The sequence below is a fragment of the Dama dama genome, chromosome 21 (assembly GCF_033118175.1).
Source record: "Dama dama isolate Ldn47 chromosome 21, ASM3311817v1, whole genome shotgun sequence".
NCBI classification, from domain to species: Eukaryota; Metazoa; Chordata; class Mammalia; order Artiodactyla; family Cervidae; genus Dama; species Dama dama.
The window spans coordinates 10,870,453-10,885,990 of record NC_083701.1 but is presented as its reverse complement, the minus strand read 5'-3'; the positions used below and the strand labels follow the sequence as shown (position 1 = coordinate 10,885,990).

General features: G+C 47.7%; 1 protein-coding gene across 1 annotated transcript in view; it reads right to left on the bottom strand.

The window, feature by feature from the left end:
* Positions 1 to 10,981: 10,981 nt before the first annotated feature.
* Positions 10,982 to 15,538, bottom strand: part of ADCY8 (adenylate cyclase 8) — a 225,289-nt gene continuing 220,732 nt past the window's right edge. The window contains exons 16-18 of the mRNA XM_061122792.1: positions 14,357 to 14,449; positions 13,369 to 13,483; positions 10,982 to 11,469 (exon numbers count right to left, since the gene is read on the bottom strand). Coding sequence (XP_060978775.1) covers positions 10,982 to 11,469; positions 13,369 to 13,483; positions 14,357 to 14,449 — 696 coding nt within the window. The remainder of the gene's footprint in view (positions 11,470 to 13,368; positions 13,484 to 14,356; positions 14,450 to 15,538) is intronic.

Sequence of the window (15,538 nt, the reverse complement as noted above, 5' to 3'; positions counted from 1 at the left end):
TGCTAATCAGGGAAGGGAAGGGAAGCGGAGGGCGTTTCCTGGTAGCTCAGCTGGCAAAGAATCTGCCTGCAATGCAGGAGACCCCAGTTCGATTCCTGAGTCGGGAAATTCCCCTGGAGAAGGGATAGGCTAAACACTCCAGTATTCATGTGCTTTCCTGGTGGCTCAGATGGTAAAGAACCCGCCTGCAATGCGGAAGACCTGGCTTCGATCCCTGGATTGGGAAGATCCACTGGTGGACCACTCCAGTATTCTTGCCTGCAGAATTCCATGCAGAGAGGAATCTGGGGGGCCACAGTCCGTGGGGTCCCAAAGAGTCAGACACGACTGAGCAACTAAGCATTAAGCACAGGGGATGCAGAGACCTGGGAGGAACAGTTAAGAAACAATAGTGCAGCCTTGGGGCAGGGTCCCATTCCCCCTCAGGGGATACACATGGCAATATCTTTCAGCTGTTTGCCCATACTGAAATCCCCTTCAGGTAGGAGAAGTTCACAGTATGCTGCCCACAAGTATGTAGATCCCAGATGGGTTGGAACCAGAAGGTTGAAGATGCTGACTCCCACTTACCTCCCCACCAGCCAATCAGAAGTATGTCCACCAGCTGAGCACGCTCCCTTTGAACCCTTGCTATAAAACTCCTGACTACCTGCTCCAGGTTGGGACACACAGTTTTGAGGGCATTAACCCACTGTGGTTCCCTTTGCTGGGCAAACAATAAAGCTATTCTTTTTGTCTTCACCCAAAACTCAGTCTCCAAGATTTAATTCAGTGTCAAGTTACAGAAGCGGAAGCTATTAGGCTTTGGCAGGACCCTCACTGAGGACTCAGCCTGGGTGGAGGTGGTTATCTATACTCTTTCACAGCCCTCCCACCTTGTTGACCAGGATGTCCTCCTGGGAGACTTTTTGGGTTCATCTCTCATCTGTACCCTTGGGAGACTGTGGTGGATGGTGTGGAACACTCTGCCCCTCCTCCCTGTCCTCCTGCAGAGGATGAGGAGGGAATAGATAAAGAGATGGGAAAAGAGGGGTCAGGGACCAAGTCTGAGAGGGCTTTCTGGGGAGTCTGGGCTATATCTTCTGAGCAGGCAGACCTGCTCATGAGATCTTGCTCATGTACATCTTCCTTCTTGTTTTCATTTATGGGTTCATTCATTTTTTCATTCAACAAATGAACTGTACAAAAAAGTCTTCATGACCCAGATAATCATGATGGTGTGATCACTCACCTAGAGTCAGACATCCTGGAATGGGAAGTCATGTAGGCCTTAGGAAGCATCACTACGAACAAAGCTAGTGGAGGTGATGAAATTCCAGTGGAACTATTTCAAATCCTAAAAGATGATGCTGTGAAAGTGCTGCACTCAATATGCCAGCAAATTTGGAAAACTCAGGAGTGGCCACAGGACTGGAAAAGGTCAGTTTTCATTCCAATGCCTAAGAAAGGCAATGGCAAAGAATGTTCAAACTACCACACAATTGCACTCATCTTACATACTAGCAAAGTAATGCTCAAAGTTCTCCAAGCCAGGCTTCAACAATACATGAACCGTGAACTTCCAGATGTTCACGCTAGATTTAGAAAAGGCAGAGGAACCAGAGAACAAATCGCCAACATCTATTGGACCATAGAAAAAACAAAAGAGTTCCAGAAAAACATCTATTTCTGCTTTATTGACTACGCCAAAGCCTTTGACTGTGTGGATCACAATAAACTGTGGAAAATTCTGAAGGAGATGGGAATACCAGACCACCTGACCTGCCTCTTGAGAAATCTGTACACAGGTCAAGAAGTAACAGAACTGGATCTGGAACAACAGACTGGTTCCAAATAGGAAAAGGAGTACATCAAGGCTGTATATTGTCACCACGCTTATTTAACTTCTATGCAGGGTACATCATGAGAAATGCTGGGTTGGAGAAAGCACAAGCTGGAATCAAGATTGCCAGGAGAAATATCAATAACCGCAGATATGCAGATGACACCACCCTTATGGCAGAAAGTGAAGAAGAACTAAAGAGCCTCTTGATGAAAGTAAAAGAGGAGAGTGAGAAAGTTGGCCGAAAGCTCAACATTCAGAAAACAAAGATCATGGCATCCGGTCCTATCACTTCATGGCAAATAGATGGAGAAACAGTGGAAGTAGTGGCAGACTTTATTTTTTGGGGCTCCAAAATCACTGCAGATAGTGATTGCAGCCATGAAATTAAAAGACGCTTACTCCTTGGGAGAAAAGTTATGACCAACCTAGACAACATATTAAAAAGCAGAGACGTTACTTTGCCAACAAAGGTCCATCTAGTCAAGGCTATGGTTTTTCCAGTAGTCATGTGTGGATGTGAGGATTCGACTATAAAGAAAGCTGAACGCTGAAGAATTGATGCTTTTGAACTATGGTGTTGGAGAAGACTGTTGAGAGTCCCTGAACTACAAGGAGATCCAACCAATCTATCCTAAAGGTAATCAGTCCTGGGTGTTCATTGGAAGGACTGATGTTGAAGTTGAAACTCCAATACTTTGGCCACCTGATGCAAAGAGCTGACACATTTGAAAAGACCCTGATGCTGGAAAAGATTGAAAGTGGGAGGAGAAGGGGATGACAAAGGATGAGATGGTTGGATGGCATCACTGACTCAATGGACATGGGTTTGGGTAGACTCCAGGAGTTGGTGATGGACAGGGAGGCCTGGCTTGCTGCAGTCCATGGGGTCACAAAGAATTGGACATGACTGAATGACTGAATTGACTGACTGATGCTAGTCATGACATTGCCAACAGTGTTAGAAGCTAGAGTGAGACATGGTCCTGATCACTTTCCTTCACTGAATCCTTTCCTCTATGAGGCTGGATGCCACTGGCCTTGAAGCTGGCCAACAGCAGTCTTTTTGGAGGTTGGATTCTCTGGAAGAGATGCAAAATCCTTCAATTGAAACAAGAGGGACTCAGAGCATTGCATTTTAAACTGTTAATGTGAACTATGATCTCATCTGTAATTAGCAGATGGGAAAGTCACAGATAACTAGTAGTTTATTATAAAGTGTGGTGAAGTGTGAGAGCATGCTCCTGGGGGTGCAAGAGAAGCAGGGTGCCAAGACACAGCGTGCGGTGAGGGAGTTGGGGAGGACACGCTGGCATGCTGGTTGTCGACTGTCAACTTGGCCTCACTGTCGCCCTGTCCTAACTTAGCTCCCCTCTGCATCACGGAGGAGCCAAGAACTGCACCCTAGGATTCCCTTCCCTGTGGGGTTCTGGGCTATCATTTTCCAAGGTACACGGGGTTGGAGGGATTTTATTTCTATTCAAGGAAAAATCTAGGACCTGAGGTGGAGGTAGCTTGTGTACAGTTTCGTTTGGGCAACATATTGATAGATTTGCAATCCAGTTCCCCTGGCTCCAGAGTCTACAACTTAATCACTTGATGACAGGGCCTCATTGGATCCTCAGCAAGTGGGCTTCAAGTCAGAGAACTATCATGGGAGGAGAAACCAGCCTATTCCCTTCAGGGTCTTAAGCAAGGCTCATGGTGTGGTTCATGCACACCTGTGTGATGAGTGTGGGCTTGTGGTAAGAGCCGGAGCTCAAGAGGAAGAACGAGAAGGGAAGGGTGGATGGAGAAACAGCTTGATGTACTTCCGCCAAACTGGATATAAGGAGTTGCCCTCAGCCTGGTTGGGGCCACAGCGAGGCAGAGAAAGAGAAGATGAGCTTCTTTACAGAGGATTAGACTTGAAGCTTGTGGGACAGCCAGGGCTTTGCCGTGGAACCTGTTAGATATTTGATTTCCTAGTTCAGAAGAGAGGTCTGGGCTTACCCTTAGAATCATCTGCAGAGATGGTGGCTGGTGTCATGGGAAGATGTCTGATGGATTGTGCCAAGGAGGAAGGCAGCTTAGGAGGGAGGAGCCGGAAAGCTGCAGCAAGACTGAAGTCTTGCTCTGTAGGGAAGTAGCTATGAAGAGCAATGGAAGAAAACATCCTATGAAGGAGGCAGTGGAGGGCTGGATCAAGTACTCCAGAAAGAACCAGCATCATGATTGGATCTTTCCTCTGCCTTCCAACTTGTACATCTGGCAGGATCAGCGGCAGGATCTGCTTGGCAAAGTACTCTGAAAATGTTAATTCTCACGATCATTATGGTCATGATAATATCAAGATAGGGGGTTAGTGTATTCTGAAAAGACTATGTTTGAAATTATTATTTCCAAACCGAAATTGATTGCATTTGAGTCACACTGTTTTATAAAAGTTGAAGACAGTTGTATAACATCACTTATATAGAATCTACAAAACTGGTACAGATGAACTTATTTTCAGAGCAGAAATAGAGACACAGACCTAGAGAACAAATGGATGGATACCAGGGGGAGGGGGCAGGGCGGTGGGATGAACTGGGAGGCTGGGATGGACATACACGCCCTATGTGCCGTGCCTGTCCCTTGGTCATGTCCGAGTCTCCGTGACCCCACGGACTGTAGGCCGAGAGGCTCCTCTGTCCACGGGAAATCTCCAGGCAAGAAGACTGGAGTGGGTGCCATGCCCTCCTCCAGGCATATATACACTACTATGTATGAAATAAATAATTAATGGGAACTTACTGTGTAGCACAGGGAACTCTACTCAATGCTCTGTGTTGGCCTAAATGGGAAGCCAATCCAAAAAAAAGAGGGGATATCTGTATCATGTGGCTGAGGCACTTTGCTCTACAGTAGAAACGAACACAACTTTGTAAAGCAACTATACTCCAGTAAAAATTAATTAAAAAAAAAAAAAAGGTAAAGACAAATGCACAGAGTCAACTCAGAAGGGTTGGGGTGCTCACTCCAAGAGTGGGGATATTACCTTCCCAGGGTGGGAGAGGCAGGAGGGTGGCTGACATGCAATTAATAATTCAAGGAGGCACAAGGTATCTTCCGGCAGGGCACCCTGCCCCTGGTAACTCATCAATAAAATATTGGGCTCAGTGTGTGGAGCCCACAGCTAATCTGAGAGTAACATTCTCACTTGGAAAGGCTGGTTGGCATGGGAGCCAGAGTGTCAGAGAAACCCATGGGTCTGGAATGAAAATGTCATGAAAGAGAGTTTCCAACACCTCTTCCTTTACTGCATCTCAAAGAGCAGCTCTAAAATCAGCTCAGCAGTGGTTATTACGGCCCTGGGGACATTCTACCCATGAGGTGGGGGACTCCTGTATGCTGTCTGGCTGGACCCCCTCTGCAAGACGGCCGCCTTCACCCTGGGAGTGGTCCAGACCCTCTGACTCAGGGTTGACTCTCCAAGGAGCCAGTGAGACCTTTTGCAGCCCATTAGGTAAACCCATGTGTTTACTTTTTCTTAATGATCATTTTTCACTCTTAAAGGAATACCTACTCATTAAAGAAAAGTTTGCAAATATGGATGATGGTGTTAAGACAAGAAAAAATGGCAAATGTCCACTATTTAAATAAAATCATGTGTTTAATAATTATAACAAGAAATGGTGCAGCAGAGGGCCAAGAGGTTGGGTGTACTAGGTGCATTTTCATCTGTTATCTTCATGGCAGCCTTACCTGGCGGCCTGGGCAGCAATGCTGTAACTCCACTCCAAACCCAATGAGATCTAGAGACTGAAGTTTGTTTTATAATGAATTTGGGGGCTTAACATGAACCGAGTCCTACTTATAGTCTTTAGTTAAGCTGCTTGGTGTGAATATTCATGTATTAATACCACATTATTAATGGTTTTAATTACTGAGCACTGTCTCAGACCCCTCTGGGGATATTTTTTAGTATGTGGTATCGTTTACCATATTTCTCAAATCTGAAAATTTCAAAATTCCAAATCATAATGGCATCCTTTATGATCCCCCTGTGACAGCTGAAGACCTTGAGGTGCAGAGTTTATGCCACTTGTTGGTCACTCAGTCATGTCTGACTCTTTTGTGACCCCGTGGACTGTAGCCCACCAGGCTCCTCTGTCCATGGAATTTCCCAGGCAAGAATACTGGAGTGGGTTGCCATTTCCTTCTCCAGGGGATCTTCCTGACCCAGGGATCAAGCCAGGTCTCCTGCATTGCAGCTGGATTCTTTACTGTCTGAGCCACAGGGAAGCCCAATGCCACAGGCCTGACATCAAACAGCTGAGAAGAGGTAGAGAGAGAATTCGAACCCAGGTCTGCGCACCTCAAGAAACTACGTACCTCCCAACCCTCCCCACATCACAACACACACGAAGAAGGATAATGGCTGTTTCACCCACGGCGACAGAGGATGAGGGTGCTCAGAACCAGGACAAGGGGTCCAGGCTGTCTGGACAGCAGCTGCTTCAGAGTCCTGTCCTCCTCACCCCTTCACTCAGCCTGCCGCCCCCTGGCGGGGAGTCCGCCCAGACTTTAACTTTCGTTTATAGAGTGTGATTCACCCATCACAGGGCTGGGCAGTGGTGCTTCAGGGCAGAACTCTAGAATCTGATCGCCTGGGTTTGAATCCCAGCACCTCAATTTTCTGGTTGTAAGACCTTTCCTGGAGAAGGAAATGGCAACTCACTCCGGTGTTCTTGCCTGGGAAATCACATGGACAGAGGAGCCTGGTGGGCTACAGTCCCTGGGATTGGACCCAACTTAGCGGCTAAATGTCAATGACAACAAAGATCTTTCCAGGGTGAGTTGCTCAAGTTCTCTGTGCCTCAGCCCCTTCACCTGTAGAATGGGGATGACAACATTGTACTTACTTCCAGCTGAGAGCGGCAGCACTCACGTGGTCCCCAAGGCAGGAGGGAAGCAGGGAAGCTGCTGGGGGGGACCCTGAACTCAGGATGATCCTCTTAACTTTTGGGGATGGTGGATTGGGAGGTAGCAGGTCCTCAGATCCAGCCCTTGGTAGGTAGGTAGACGCCTTGCCTGTTCTCTAAGACAGGCTGCACTTGTCTCGCAGGAAAATGTGCATTACCTATGCAGGCTGATCAACAGAAGGTGGGGGTTACCTGGGTCAACGCCCAGATGATGTTATCATCAGGTCAAGAATACAGAGCTGTTGAGAAGGCCTCTGTTAGGCCTGAACACACGTAACCTAAGCCAGTATCCTATTCTGTGTTTCTTTTTGCATTTCACCGTTTGGGGAACTATACTTTCTGCCAGAGTTGATACTTGACATTTCTAAGATCAAACCTAAAATGTCACAAGTAGAGTTCAGAGGAGAAAAGGTGAGCCTGGAGCCCCTGGATGGAATACGATGCCAGGATTATTTCTGAGTTATGCCAGGTTCTTGGAAATCCCTTGACATTTGAAGTTCTTTGAACAAATGAGCTGGACTAAAAAATAGGTAAACAGGAAATATATCTGATTTCAGGAAGACTGTCACCCTTCACTTATCCAAGGCCCAAGAGGACGTGTGCTTGTCGGCTATTCAACCACAGGCAGGTTGTCTGGTTATGTCTCTTGCCCTTTGCTCTTCATATGCAAACTCTGCATGCCCCATGGGGTCATGAAACAGACTGGCCTGGGGGGCAAGCACTGAGTGATTTGGGGCTGGGCATTTTGGAGCAGAGATGGAACCTTCTCTTTGTGGGGTTCTTGATGATCTGATGGTGATTTTCAGCACCGCCTTGCCCCCTTGCTCCTCTGCTTGATGGAACCTGGAATGAAGCCACACCTCCCAGACTCAGGATGGGGTCTCCATCGCCTCCATCTCCCTGCCCCGAATTTCAACATCCCTGAGTCAGGGATGGGTTCTGGGTGAAGCTTCACAGTGGCGGCCTCACGCTTACGCCCAGATGGGCAGCATCCGTGGACCTGTGTTTGGCCCCATGCTTCCTCCCTTAGGGTCTGCCCAGCTATCCCAGGTGGGATGACTTTCCATCCCACCACATTCTCCTTCTAGTCCAGGGAACTTGTCCTGAGTCCTAGCTCTGAGTTTAGGGACAAAACCTCTGTTCCTGGGGCAGGATCCAGCTCACCCGGGCTTGTCTGCTCACTGGAGCCTCTGGGGGACTGTCCCCAGGTTCCAGAAGGGCCCTGTGTTCTGGATTAGCCCAAAGCCAGATGCCACATGTCAGATTTCTCTGTTGGATGCTGCGCTTTCTCAGCCAGACTCTCCACCCAGGCTGGCCTCCTGCTGTGATGTTTGCTGGGTCCCCAACCTACCTGGACTCAGCTCCCCACCTCTATCCTGAGGCTCTAGGACTTGGCATGCCCTGAACTTTTCCTTGTTTAAATGTCCCCAGCAGGTTGGACTGAATAAACCTCAAGGTTTTCTCTGGCTTTCTCTGAGTCTGCAAAGATAATAATCAGCCGATAATGGTCTAGGGCTTTGCTCACAGAGGCTTTCTCACCTGACACCCTCTGCGTGTTCCACCGGGGCCTCTTGTGCTTCTTTGACATGTGCAGTTTCTGAGAATGAAAAACTTTCTGAACTTGGCTCCAAGGTCAAAGTCCACCTGAGCTTCAACTCCTTCTTTGTACTTTGTGCTTCTCATGCGTTTGCGCAAACTCTGGGAGATAGTGATGGGCCGGGAAGCCTGACGTGCTGCGGTCCATGGGGTCACAGAGTTGGACAAGACTTAGTGGGTGAACAACAGCCAAGAGCATAGTTTCTCCTCTGTCATGGGGGTCTCACCTGAGGTAACGCAGGGTGAGAGTGTATTTGTCTGAGAGTGTATCTACCATGGATTTCCTTCCTGATGCTAAGTTTCTTTTTAATGAGTTGTTGTTAACAGTCAAGAGTTAGATAATAATTGGAATTTAGTACTTTTCATTACTTAAATCTTGTCCTCCCCTCCAACATGAAACTTACCAGAAAAGCTTTGTGTTTGCACACGTGGGCTTAGACAAAGTATGGATTCTTTTTTTTTTTTTTAAGATTTTTTTGGAAGTGTACTATTTTTAAATCCTTTATTGAATTTATTACAATATTGCTTCTGTTTTATATTTTGGTTTTCTGGCCGTGAGGCATGTGGGATCTTAGCTTCCTCCCAGACCAGGGATTGACCACCCACCCCCTGTAATGGAGGGTGAAGTCTTAACCACTGGACAACCAGGGCAGTCCCCAGGTATAGACTCTTATGGAAGAGACAGTATTTCTCATTACATTTCAGTTTTCTCTTAGTGGCAAACACAGGAAGAATCTGTCTCCTAACCTCCCTTGCCTTGAGGTGGGACCAGTGACTGAGTTCTGGTTGATGATAGGAAAATATAATAATATGGGTGACTCCCAGGCCTGGTAGCCAAGACCTTCTGAGTGACCTACCTTCCTTTCCCTGTCTTCCCTATAGCTGGCTGGATAGAGAGGATCAGGCAGAGGACTCCAAGTGGAAGGAGACCAAGATCCTGAGACCATTACCAGGAAGGCCCCGCCACACATCCAATAGGCTGTAAATAAGATCTAAATCTCTCATTTCATTTTAGCTGCTAAGTGTAGGAGTTATTTGTTAAGAGCACTTAGCTATTGTTGACCAATACAGTTCTGAGCCTAGTTTTACACCTAACTATAAGATCTTGGGCAATTCCTTTACTTTTTCTGAACTTTCTCATCTGTATGAAGCTTTGCTGGCAGGCTCTGTGATCAGAAGAGCAGAGCTTAGCACTCAGTCTTCCCTGGAAACAACGTACCTGCCTAAACCTGCTCACCAACCTGCTGCCTTCTCATTGTGCTTCCATCTGATCCAGTGGTCTCGAGCCCACCTCAGGGCATTTGTACTTGCTATTCCTTCTGCTTGGGTCACTTTTCTCCCAGGATCTATGGCTTTCCTCCTTCTCATCAATTAGGGCTAATCTTTAGCATCATAGCCTCAAAGATGCCTTCCCTGGTGTCTTCAGTTCAAAGAACACGCTTGACTTCCAATTCTTTTTTTTTTTTTTGGCCACAGCATGTGGGATCTTAGTTCCCTGACCAGGGATTGAACCTGTGTCCCCTGCATTGGAAAAGCAGTGTCTTAACCTCTGGACTGCCAGGGAAGTTCATGATCTTCAATTCTTTATCACAATTGTCCTAATTTTTTTTTTCGTTGCCTCTACCCCTCTCTGAAAGCATTGTTCCATGCTTAGTCATGTCTGATTCTTTGCAGCCCAATGACTGTAGCCCACCAGGCTCCTTTGTCCATGGGATTCTCCAGGCAAGAATACTGGAGTGGGCTGCCATTTCCTACTCCAGAGGATCTTCCCAACCCAGAGATTGAACTTGCATCTCTTGCGTCTCCTGCATTGGCAGGTGGATTCTTTACCACTGTGCCACCAGGAGGGCTTCCCTGATAGCTCAGGTGGTAAAGAATCTGCCTGCAATGCAGGAGGTCCTGGTTCAACTCCTGGGTAGGGAAGATCCGCTGGAGAAGGGATAGGTTACCCACTCCAGTATTCTTGGGCTTCCCTGGTGGCTCAGTTGGGAAAGCTCAGGACGGCTTCCCTGATAGCTCAGTTGGTAAAGAATCTGCCTACAATGTGGGAGACCTGGGTTTGATCCCTGGATTGGGAAGATCCCCTGGAGAAGGGACAGGCTACCCACTCCAGTATTCTGGCCTGGAGAATCTGGTGTCACAAAGAGTCTGACATGACTGAGCAACTTTCACTTTCACCTCACTTTCACTTTTCAGTGCCATCAGGGAAGCCCCTAAATACTCTGAAAGCAGAGTATTATGTATTGGTTTATAGGAATATTATCCATTAAAATTATCATGTACCAGGCACATGACAAGCGCTCTATAAGCAGTAGTTCTTTATGCAGATCCCACTATATTGAGTCTCTGTTTACAGATCTCTCTTTTCACACTCCATTGTGAGCCTCTGAAGGTCAAGGACAAGGTCTTACTTATATTTGCTTCCCAATAAACCATGTATATAAGAGACGATGAAGAAATGTCTGTGACGGGAGAGAAACTCAGATCATTTCTTCTATCTAGAGCATCCAGAGACCAACGAAACCATCCTTGTTCTAAAAAAAATTAAACCTTTTTATTAGTATATTTATTTTATATATAAAAGAAATACAAAAAAAGAAACACAAAGAAAATGCGTTTATGGCAACTCGGACTTGTCGGCGCCTTCGGCGGGGGCTCCCGGCTCTGGCCCGCTGGGTGTCAGCAAAGTCCGCCGGTTGTAGTGGCCCTTGATAATGCCAGTGTTGTTGTTCTCGTTCAGCAGCTGCTTCTGCCTCTGCCTGTTGAGGGACTGGACGAGGCCCAGGACGACCGCGGCCAAGGAGTACTGCCCGGGCAGTCTCCTCGGGGGCAGGATGAAGGGGTTGGGCTGGACTCTTCCCAGGAGAAAGTACGTTTTGATTTTCCCTTCCTGCTCGCTGATGCCCTTCACGTAGATCTCCCCTCGGTAGTCAAAGGCAAAGCCCTGGTCCTTCAGGATGAGGTAGGTCTCCTCCGGGACCTGGATCCTGCCGCTGACTCCCGTGCTGTCCATCCGACTCGCCAGGTTCACGGTTTTGCCCCAAATGTCGTACTGTGGTTTCTTGGCACCGATGACGCCGGCTACCACGGAGCCGTGGCTGATGCCTGTGAGGGAAGCGAAGGAGCAAGAGATGAGACAAGAGGGAGGTCTCGGAGGGACCCGCCTCCGCCGTCCATGGGATTCTCCAGGCAAGAATACTGGAGTGAGTTGCCATGCCCTCGTCCAGGGGATCTTCCTGACCCAGGGATCGAACCCACATTTCCTGTGGTTCCTGCATTGGCAGGCAGAGTCTTTACCACTGAGCCACCTATTTTCATCTCATCTTACTACTATGAGGTAACAATATAAAACCCAGTTTACACAGGATAAAGCTGACACTCAGAGAGTTTTGTTTTTGTTTTCTAATTTTGGGCCGCACCTTGAGGCATTTGGAATCTTAGTTCCCTGCCAGGGGATCAAACCTGTGCCCCCTGCAGTGGAGGCGTGGAGTCTTATCCACTGGAGCACCAGAGCAGGGCAGTCCCAGAGGATTTAAAAGACTTGCCCAAGTCATAGAGCTGGTCACAGCAGACCCAAAACACAAACTGAGGTGCCTGATCCCACTGGGAACACAATTTTCCAAATTCCAAACTATGCCTCCAGTGTAAAGTATGGGTTGGCCTTAATCTCAGCAACATCTCCTGAAATTACTAAGCCATTGCTCAGGGTTATAGTTCTGCTTTTTGTTCCTGGTTCGATCATGTATTCAGTGATTTCAGAAAGGACATGTAGGGCCGCTGAAAGATGTGGAAACAAGCCCTGAACATCCCATCCATTGATCAAAACATAAAATATCAATGCTTTATTCCAGTGAACAAAGGCAGTCCTTAGATCTGACAAGTCAGGCATGGGTATTACTTGACCTTTTATACTTGAAAGCTACTAAAGCAGAACCAAGAAAGTAAAATGGCACACCAGCCAGAGGATATCTAAGACATAAGAACTGCAAGAACATCTGTTTTTAGATTGCACACTGGACCCCAGAAGGTCACTGGTCTCAGTAAGGAAATCCTGGAGCTGCTGCTGGAGGACCATTTGGCTGTGTGATCTTAGGCTAGTCGCTCCCCTTCTCTGGACCTGACTTTACCCATCTATACAATGTGAATGTGGACTAAGCAGGGGCTTTCAGATTGGGCTTCCCAGGTGGCTCAGATGGTAAAGAATCTGCCTGCAGTGCAGGAGACCCAGGTTCGATCCCTGGGTTGGGAAGATCACCTGGAGAAGGGAATGGCAACCCACTCCAGTATTCCTGCCTGGAGAATCCCATGGACAGAGGAACCTGATGGGCTACAGTCCATGGGGTCACAAAGAGTTTGACATGACTGAGCAACTAACACATTCAGTTTTAGACTGTGCTTTAGGAGCCACCCCACCCCCACCCCCCAGGCTCAGTAAAGATGCTGAAAAAATTAACAAGTTTTACAAACTGTAAATGACTATTATCATATCACTGTGAGTATTGTGCTGTTGTTTTGCACAAGGGTATCCCAAAGCTCAAAGGATGCTGAGCTATGTGGCTGATTGAAGAACTCTAATGCTATCTGCCTGTCCCTGGCTCAGTTCAGCATCTGACATCCTCAGGAACAGAATCCTGGCTTTTGGCTCAAGGCAAATACCCAGAAGAACCACAGGGCAATGCATGACCCCCAGCATCAGATGACACAGAAGGAAATGACTGACAGTCAGCTTTCTCTCTACCCAAGGCCTTGCATGGGTGGGATTCCAGACAAGCTGGAGGAGCGGGGAGCCATAGCCTATCATTTGCTTGGTATTTCTGCACACAGGCCAGAATCCTTCCCCTGCTTCCAGCATCTTGAGCAAGAAGAAGCCCAGACAGGCCTGTCCTTGACCAGGTCACACTGGCTCTGCTGTATTCTTGCGGGAAAAAGCGCCCCTGGCTTGATGCCCAGGGCATGGGAGGGCTCAATGGAGCGAGGCCAGCCAGCCTTCCAGCTGCTACTCACCAATCCGGAGCTCGAAATTGTTGAAGGAATGCTTGTTGATCTCCTGGATGCTTTCAGTCAGGGCGAGGGAGAAGTCGGCCAGGGCACACAAATGCCCCCACTTATCCTCGCATTGCTGCAGCAAATGTGAGAGAAGAAGTCATTGGATGGGCAAACAGGATTGTTTCTGCTGCAGGGGTCTGGTCTGTGTCCTAACCTAACTCCACCCACACCCGCCTTCAAGGGAAGTAACCAGGTTGTCAGCCGCTCAGTCATCAGTGTCCAGAGTCACAGGGTGCCAGGACATTTGCTCCAGAGAGTGTGTGACTCTCAGATTCCATTCCCTACCCCTACCCTTGTCTGTTCAGGTTGATGCTGCTCACAGGGGTGTGTGTGTGTGTGTGTGTGTGTGTGTGTGTACACTCCTACATTCACATGTGTGATGTTTCCAACCTAGGAGCCATGTCTCTTTCCTTTGAAGCACTCACAGTGTCTGTTTAAGGGATGTTTCACGTAGACATTTGCTTTCTGAGCCTCAGTTTCCTCGAAGCGACAAAGACCCAGTGCAGCCAAAAAAATAAATACATAAATTTTTTTTAAAAGTCTGACTTTCATTTTTTTAAAAGTGGAGCTATTATTATCATTACTTTTGGAGGAGAAAACAAAAGTAAGAATAAGAAAACAGGCTGGGATCAGGGGTTTAGCAACATCTGCAACTGAGTCATAATTGGTATTTCTCATTCCTGACTTTGCACATCAAGTGAACAGTGAGGTTCAGAGTGAAGCCTAGAGGCTTCTCAGTCATAAAGAAGCATCGTTTCACCCAGTGGATCCTGCTTACATGGGGAACAAATACATCACGCACCTGGAAGGTCCACTTATCAGAGTTTCTCCCTACCAGTTGCCAAAGTCTCCTGGCGCTGACAGCCCACCACGCTCCCACCTTCAGCGACAGGACCACAGTGTGGTCCCTGCCGGAGGGTGTGGTTGAGTCCGGAGCATTCTTTACCTGCTTCTCAGGTGACAGGCCGGACACGGCCATGTAGGTGCTACCAATGGTCTTAATCTTCTCAATGTCCTGAAACCGGTCTTCTCCGAGCAGCTGAAACAGACCCAGACAGCAGCGTCAGTCCTGGTCCTCATGCTTCCAGCAGCCTGGGGCTCCTGGAAACAAGCCCTTGGCTCACGGTGAGGACCACCTCGGGCTGGGTTAGCATCCTTGAGGTAGCCACTTTCCTTTCTCAGAATCAAACATCCAGGCCGTCAACATACGTTTATCGATCACATGCTAAGTGTTAGGTGCCCAGATGGGTGTGACCAGATACTCTAAGGACTAGATCAGTTCCTATGAGTCTCTGAAATAAACAAATCTATTTTATTAGATTAAAGAAGAAACAGCAAATATTCTGAAATCCATCAACATCTCCTTTTGGCTTTACTGTCAGTGTGTATTTAAAATTTTAGCATTTCATGTCAGCATCCTGGTCTAAGGCACCATTAGTCTATACCTGGTTTGTTGTTATTGTTGTTTAGTCACTAAGTCATGTGCGACCCCAGGGACTATAGCCCATCAGGCTCCTCTGTCCACGGGATTTCCCAAGCAAGAATACTGGAGTGGGTTGCCGTTCCCTTCTCCAGGGGATCTTCCTGACCCAGGGATCAAATGTGCGTCCCCTGCATTGGCAGGTGGATTCTTTACCACTGAACCACCAGAAAAAGCCTTATACTTGGTTACTGTATTGCAGTAACTTCACTTCTTGAGCTAAAGTTAAGCCACTATTCTGAGATCCTGCAAACTGTGCCAGGGCAGAAAGTGGCTGGAGCAGTGTCTGTCCTCAGCCATTTAATGCCTGACGTTTATCCTTGGATGCCACTAAGCAGGCTTGGTCTCTTAGCAAGCCCTTTGACTATTGATATTTTAGCTCAGAGATTTTGGCATGTTTTTGGTTGCCCACCTCCCTCCCTCTGCCTCCTTACAATTGCATTTCCCCAGATTCCTGCAGGAGGGGGAGCTGCCTTCCTCTCTTCTCTTACGAACTACTACATGCATGCCTGCTAAGTCGCTTCAGTCGTGTCTGACTCTTTGCGATCCAATGGGCTGTAGCCTGCCAGGCTCCTCTGTCCATGGGATTCTCCAGGCAAGAATACTGGAGTGGGTTGCCATGCCCTCCCAGGGGATCTTTCTGACTCA